This window comes from Botryllus schlosseri, chromosome 2, assembly GCF_051294905.1.
Source record: "Botryllus schlosseri isolate E-star chromosome 2, Bs_hap1, whole genome shotgun sequence".
Taxonomy (NCBI): domain Eukaryota; kingdom Metazoa; phylum Chordata; class Ascidiacea; order Stolidobranchia; family Styelidae; genus Botryllus; species Botryllus schlosseri.
Genome location: NC_137237.1, coordinates 5,534,473 through 5,542,630, shown reverse-complemented (window position 1 = coordinate 5,542,630; position 8,158 = coordinate 5,534,473). Strand labels below are relative to the sequence as shown.

Genomic DNA, 8,158 nt, shown 5'->3' with positions numbered 1-8,158 from the left:
GTGCCTCGTGTTTTATCTGTTTTGTGTCTGGCGCACCTCAGCTAGCGGAGTATTTTGTGCTAACATCTCTTAGCAGCTGTTGCATCGTTAGTCATCAACTACGAAGGAAGGTCATAATCACCGTGTTTCGAAATATATTTCATGTCAGGACAAAATGTAAGGCGAATTGACGCTTGTCCACGACTGTGATCAGTCACTGTCGGCGTAAACACCAGTATCTATGCCCATATATACGTGAAGTTCTGGCTTTTCGTACTCTGCATAAGCAGTCGTCGTATCTCGAATTCTATAATACAAATTTATCAGCAGGCTATTTCATGATTTTCGAAACGCTGATAGATATCTACCCGGTATCGGTCTTTCTCCTTTCATCCGTCACTCGTTCGCTTCCTTTTGATGACCCTTCTTTCAGAACGTGAATATCTCTGTAACCGAATTACTTTTAGTGTTAGGAATATCTTATAGTCATGGTTCCTTTCGAGATAGGATCAGCTCGATAAACATTTTCCACTAGCGATGGAGATAGTCATGAAATCTCTACATTACCCATGTTACTGCCACGGGAAAACGCCTATCCTTAGTATAGGGTCAAAGTTTGTTGCATCTTTATGGGTCAATAATGGCTATATGGTTATTCCTCTCTCCGCTGTATAGCATGATCGGCATGCAGACCGAGAAAGCCGTTGTTTAAATGAGTCTGCATGAAATAGCGAGTCTAACTTACTCATAGTGTGCAGCTTCAGCTAATTTGTTCGTCGGATTATCATATGCCGCCTGTTGGCAATCCGTCTGCAGACTTGTTTCATACATCATACATCCATTGTTACTCGGATACTCGTAATCACAGTCGTGTGTGTCAACCATTCTGCAGCAGGTAAGAAAGTGTAGAAATAAATAACTAAACTCATCGCTTTATCTACAACTTTATTGCGCTATGTTCGTTTCGTATTTATGGCATAGAGGGGTCATTCTCAAACTGTGGTCACAGGTCCTTGTTGGGTCAGCGAGATATTTTCTAGGACCGCGATGCACGTTCCAAGAATTCAAATGATCCAGAAAAAATAATAGAAAGAAAGTTCAGGGAACTTATTTTTAAACCAAACTCCATTGTGGCTCGACACGATATCGGTAATCAACAGAAAATAGAGTAGGCTATTTTGGTGCAGAAATATGCGCTTTTAATCGCGCTTCACCTACTTTACTGTCACTATATGTGTTTATTGGTTTTATTTCGCGTAGCCTATACCCACTCCCTAAACGAATACGCATATTTTTACAATAGCTTTACCTGTATTCGCAATCATGAGAGCATCACTGGAGGAGGTAGACCTTCGGGTGCATCACGGGCATTTTGGCGCTGACCATTTCCACGCCAGCACACACCATGACATATACAGGTTTGGCAAACATGCAACGTCACCAGAAGAACGTCGCCTTTCGTAATAAAGCCATGTCCCAAAATTATCATCGCATGTTGGGTGGAACCTTCGATATTGATATGTTCAGGCACCGAAATACCCGGAACCCGATAGTCCTAATCTAAGCCCCGCGCTACAAATGCGCTTCGGAGAGGAAAATAATGCTCCTGGTGTTGAAATGCGAATTGAAAAGGAATTTTTCCTTTAGTTTAGTCTGGTACGCGTGAGCGATTCCAATATCTTTCGGGCAGCGAAAATAATACCTGAGTTCCCGAAATAACAACATCCTTCAACAACGCAACTATTCGTATTGACAAAATTCACTCTCCTAGATTCGTGCTTCGCGCGACAAGAAAGTCACTGCACCCTGGCTTGTGCTTACTAAGACGAGGGATACAGATTAATATGTTTTGCGATTGCCGTTAGCTATCTTTCGGCTCGTTCGTGAATCTCGTAATACCATTTGTGAATCGGATTTATAAAGGCTAATGATCAAGTTACTCGTATAGATAAAATGAGTATGAAGGGTTCTTCCCCCAGAGATTATGCCAAGACCAACGTTTCCGGGGGTTGAAAGAGAATTCGAACCGGATGGATGTGATTCATGATATTAAAGTTTCGTTCTCAAAAACGCAAACAAACATAGCCGAGCTGGTCCCAAAAATCGGCTACACCTGTCGAATTACCACTATGGTATCAAACGTATTGAAATTGTTACGTTGTCCGAAAAAACGATGCACAACAAATTTGGTACAATTCCAACCAGTGCAAACAGAGTTATCGGAGAACAGAATTTCGGATTTGGAAAAAATAGTATTTACAGTGGCAAATTCTTTAGTTATTTTTTATTGGACTACCCACCGTAAATACCATGATTTGAAATCTCAAATTTTAAAATACATAACTTCGATTATACTGGTTCCTTTTAAATCAAATTTGTTGTGCATTGTTTTTTCAGACAATGTAACAATTCCATGGGGTAACCAGTAAAATTTGAAAAAACGTCTATTTTTTATTGAATAAATCCAAAACTTTTTACTCTTATAGCAACGCCACTAGGTAGGAATTGAGCCCAAATTGGTTTGCGGAGTTTTTAGGTAACCTAACTATTTAATCAATTATCCAGTAATATTTGTAAAAATAGTCGTTTTTGAACAGCTCTACTGGTCATTGACCAGGAAAATCGGTATAGACTAGTGGTTCTCAGACTGGAGTCCACAGTCTTGTTGGGTCCGCGACATAATTTTTGAGGACCGCGAAGCACGTTCCAAAAAATCAAACAATCCAGAAAAAGAACATTGGAATATAAAAATTTCAGGCAACTTGTTTTTAGAACGAACTCGATGGTGGCCAGATATTGTATCGTTATTCAACATAAAGTAGAGTAGTTTGGTGCCGAATTGAGGCGTGCTTCATTGTCACTTCATTCCATGATTTTATTATGCGTATTATACCCACCCCCGAACAAAACACGCATATTTATTCTGAAATAAGTCCACATGTATTCTCAATTATGAAAGCATCGCTTGAAATACTTTAGCCGAGCCAAGCCTGCGAGGGCATCATCCGCATTTCGGCGCTGACAATTTCCGCGCCAGGACACAGCAAGACATGTGAAGGTTTGGCCAACATGCAACTTTACGACAGCGCTGTCGAAAAGATCACTAGCGATAAAATCGTGGCCCAACATTATCACCGAATGTTCTCCGGAATATTCGAAATTGATATGTTGAAGCATCGAATAGTGCTGATCTAAGCCCTGCGCGGAAGAAATGCGACTCTAGGAAGAAAATGATGCTCTCCGTGTTGGAAATGGAATGCAAATTGAAAAGGACTTTTTCCTTTCGTCCAGTCTGGTGCGTGTGAGCGATTGCAATATCTTTCGCGTAGCGACAATCATTACTTGAGTTCACGAAATAAGCATATGCTTCGACAAAGCAATTATTTTTTTGTTGAAAAGATATTCGCGTTTCACGCGACAAGAAAATAGCTGCATACTAATATTCGTAACACTGGTTGGTGCGTACTAAGCAGATAGAAACAAATTAATAGGTCTTGCGTTTGCCGTTAGCTATTTCGGTTCGTTCGCGAATCGCGTAATTCCGTTTGGTAATCGGTTGTATAAATGGTAGTGTTGGAATTAACAGGGGTCAGAAGGATTCGTTCCCAGAGATTGGGTTGATCACCCTATGGGGGCAAAGACCACCGTCTTCGGTGGTTGAATGCGAATTTGAACCAGTTTAATATGATTGACGATAGTAGAGTTGCATGTCGACTAGGCCTACACCTGTCATATTGACACCGTAAGTCCCAGTCCTGTAAAAAATTCTCAAGGGACTGCTTTGAGAATTTTTTGAAAAGTTTGAGAACCACTGGTATAGAGGTAATAGCAAATAAATATAAAGTATACACACCTTGAGCATGATCGATCAGAGGTTTGTTCATGAGTTTTGCGTCTGTAAAATATTTCCCCCCATTTTACACTATATCATATTCTTCATGTCGCTATGCAAAAGTTACCTGAGACTGAGACACCACGCGACCAATAGACTCAACGGTACTATCACCAATATCAATGTCACAGGAATCGCAATTAGCACCACTGCAATGAAAGGGAACCGGGGATTACAGGCAAGGAACTGATACCTTACGGTACGTACATGCTTTTAGCGCTACGATTGGATTTTGGAAATAATGCACGGTGCGAATTCACGGTACGTTATTTTCCGTAATATATGCATGAGAGAGAGAGAGAGAGAGAGACATGGTATTCTTTTTCGCCTGCGCCATCGAGATGCTTTGACGACGGAGATGCGATACGGCCTTTTTAGTAAGGTCATCTAGTCTGCACCCCCCGGTTTTTTTCTCCTCCATGCTATCCGTGATTGCTGAGCGCCTAGCAGGATAGCCGTGGATACCAGTTTTTAGAGTCTTTGGTCTGACCCGGCCGGGGATCGAACCCACGACCTACCGATCGAGAAGCCGGGCGCACAACCATTGCACGATCTCGCTCGTTATGATTTAGAGCAGGGGTCACCAACACGCGGCCCGCAACTTGATTTGAGATTTCGGAAGAAAGCTAAGAAAACATTTGGAAATGCTGAAATTGACGTGCAATGGCCGAAACACTGCCAAGATTGAGACGAATAGAAAACGGCTTAGGGCTGTGGTTCTGAAACTGGGGGGCACTTCCCCTTGTGGAGGCGTCAAAGCATCTGAAGGGGGCGCGGAGCTGTGGTCAACTGAAAATGTTTCGCGCTCGGCGCGATTTACCTCGAATTCATGGTTATAGTTATTGCTCTGTGTAGGCTATAGTCCTGAATTCATATTATAGATATCTCTCATCAACATTCTCTCAAACTATCCGTTTGCTAGCATTATGGATGCATTTTGTGATATGACGATAAGGGGGAGGGGACCAAATTTTCAGTATCATAAAGGGGGCATATCTAAAAAGGTTTGAGAACCACTGGCTTAGGACTCCTCCACAAGATCAAGCTTTACGAGGAGATAGTTTTTCAGCTAGTAACGTATCTCCCCAGCCCCCCAAAAGCGTTCCAGGTACAAAATAAAATGAAATTGGTGACAGTGATCTTTTGTTGTATTTTCATTTGTTTAATAAAATATTACTTCTTTTGTGGTCACTATCGCCATCTCCTATGTTAGGTAGCACAGTGTTGTACTGACGTAGAGTTTTAAAACGTGTTTGCCTACTTTATATCGACAGTGACTTCATGCGGCCCGCGGCCACTACGAAATTTGAAAAGTGGCCCGCGACCCGTTTTGAGTTGGCGACCCCTGATTTAGAGCATACCAATATTAAATTCTTCTTTTGAATTCCCGAGTGTTCCGCCGGTTTCTGCAAATATATAAACGTTAGAGCTTCGTTATCCGACACTTCATGTCCGAATCATCCGACAAAAAGTGCCTTTAGAACGTGTAAGCGTATCACAAATTATTGGCAATCATCGACTGCGTCTGCCGGAGAGTTGTTGATTTCACTTTTGCAGTATGGTCGTCGGCAAGTAGTCAATCTGAGGAGGTACCAATTTTTAGGGATGGTGCGAACGTATTCAGTATGCCAATCAGAATCTTACAAAGGTTTGCACCATTCCTACTAATTTCTACAAGGAATAAACCATGAATACATAAACTGGCAGCATTTTGTTAATGCTGCCCTGTGTAGCAGTGTAGGCTGGCATAACTACACACACAATGCAAATCTGGTTATTTCGAACAAACTTATGTATTACAGCAAGCAAAATTTTTGAGATCTGCAAGGTGCACGCTCGTTTAGTGCTGCCAGCGCCATGCATGGAGTGGCTAGAAGTTGAATTGCAAAGAATTTGAACCAGAAATTGACGTGAAAATTGCAATGAATGAAAAAAGCTACACAGCTCGGGTTGTGTTTAAACAAAAATCAATTTAAAACGAACATATTTAAAACAAGGCCCTTGTTTAAAACGTGTATTTTTTGTTTTTGTTTTTTCTAAGCCTTGACGTCATGCATATTAAATATGACGTCATCGTGGATTCATATTTCCAATTGAAAATATATGGTGATTACAGCTCCTTTGACGAAATAGGCTTCGAACTGCTGTCATATACGGACCAAAAATATCTTTAACCAGGACCACATCGTCATGTGGCATTTTTACGGTCGGCGGTCATCATCATCAGAACATTCATTCCGTACCGATGATCTATATCTACGTACTATCAGCGTTGGGATCAAGTCACTACCTTCGAGTCACGAGTCATTTCGAGTCATTGCACATTTTGACTCGAGTCAAGTAAAGTAAATCGATTTTCGAAGGTGACTCGTGTCAAGTCAAGTCACTAGATTTTTGGAGGTGACTCGAGTCACGTCAAGTCAAGTCACGAGTCAAGTCACATTTCAAGTCAAGTTGCCTTTTCGAACTATGAGGCATGCTTACGTTATTGCATTTTGCTAGCTGTCTGAAATACAGATTGAGTGGTCATTGATTCTGAACCGATGAAAGAATATGAAGTTAAATATACACGCAAGAAGGCGCTGCATCGGTCACATATACGTAGAAATGCTAAACTACGTAAGTAATAGCATAGCCTCAGCTTATAGTTACCAGCCAAAATAGAGAATGGAGAAACGAATTGATAAGATGCAATACATCACTCATTTACAAATTGATATGATATAATTCTAGCATGCGCCAATGGTTGAGGACTATGTTCGAATTCAATTTCAATAAAACAAGAAGTTTGGTTCAGGTAATGACAGAGAACAGTAATAGACATTTTGCTATATAATTACTTTACTCTGCTAGTTTACGTCAGCGTAAACTGTAAGCTTCGATCACTTCGTTAGCGGTCAATTTATTAGTGGGAGAACAATGGAGGCTCAGTAAAACGCACGATCACTGGATGATTGGTCACTCTCACGGGTTACACCAGGGGTGGGCAACATACGGCCCGCGGGCCGGATCCGGCCAGCGAAGGGATTTTGTCCGGCATGCGGACAGTTTTCCGTCTTATATGATAATGTGGCCCGCGGCTACAGTCTGCCGAGATACCCCACTACTTGCTTACTACGTCAAATTTTAGTGACTGTATGTTATTTGTATGCGCAGCGTGCGAGTGGAGCTTGCACGTAAGTTCGTCGAAGCGAGAAGACTTGCATTATCGGCATTTATGATGTACTCAACCCTAATATCGTTTGTGGTAATCATGGTGTTGGTAGACTACAATGGTCATTTACACCAGACCGATATTTCTAATTTTTGATTCCGTAACCGCCGACTTGTAGCACGGCACACTTGTAGGCTTTTGTAAGACACCGCTTAGCCAGGGGACGCCAACTCAAAACGGGTCGTGGGCCACTTTTCAAATTTCGTAGATGCCGCGGTCCGCATGAATTTAATATCGAGATAAAATAGGTCACACAGTTGAACAACGACGCTATCTCATCACCTACTCAGCCCTGATGAATTGATATATTGGTAAATTTGGGGTACCAGGCTTATCGAACACATTGAAATGTTAATTAGGGATTGCACCGTGAGTTGATTGAGCACAGCATAGTGTCCTATAAGGTGTGTACACAAGCAAATCTCACGGCTCAGTGAAAGAGGTCTACGTCGCACTTTCCCTTTGGTCAAAGGCAATTTGGCGGTAATTTTTTACCGGCTTGCCAAGCATTAAAATTGATAAAACGGGTATCAATCGAAAGCTATCGCGGTATTAATTGCGAAAATATAAATTCTATTCTGCTCGTGGTCCTGGAACCCCCCAAAATCAGCTTCGAATGTTGCATCGTAACGGAGTTTGGTATTGTGACGCAACTATGCCGTCTGGGAGCAGGTGAGGAGTTTGGTTAGATGATGACAATTATTCTGGAGGTTCAAATCGATATCACTACTATGAACAGCAATACAAACACATTTTTGTGGATTTCAGTGTAGCACATACTGTAATTTTATTATTGTTATGAGTTTTTTATTAACCAAGGTCGGTTGAATAGGATCCATCCAACAAGCATATAGCTCTATTTTCTTGTTTGCTGATCAAAGTCTTAGAGTGTAGCCTCGTAATGTTTTACATTTCGCGCATTCGACAGAGAGTGTGAACATAGTTTAACACGGATTAAATGACGCCACCCGGAGTCCAAAGTGATTTTTTCGTACTGTGTAAGGTTCGTATGTTTCAATTCACTGTCACAGATTCTGACAATAATGTATTGTACCGGTTGTTGACCAGCAAAC

General features: G+C 41.5%; 1 protein-coding gene across 1 annotated transcript in view; it reads right to left on the bottom strand.

Moving 5' to 3' along the window:
* Positions 1-114: 114 nt before the first annotated feature.
* LOC145433162 (uncharacterized) overlaps positions 115-8,158 on the bottom strand; it is a 27,904-nt gene continuing 19,860 nt past the window's right edge. The window contains exons 4-9 of the mRNA XM_080310121.1: positions 5,233-5,277; positions 3,939-4,020; positions 3,833-3,874; positions 725-865; positions 348-425; positions 115-286 (exon numbers count right to left, since the gene is read on the bottom strand). Of these exons, the coding sequence (XP_080166247.1) occupies positions 190-286; positions 348-425; positions 725-865; positions 3,833-3,874; positions 3,939-4,020; positions 5,233-5,277 (485 nt within the window). The 3' untranslated portion in view covers positions 115-189. The remainder of the gene's footprint in view (positions 287-347; positions 426-724; positions 866-3,832; positions 3,875-3,938; positions 4,021-5,232; positions 5,278-8,158) is intronic.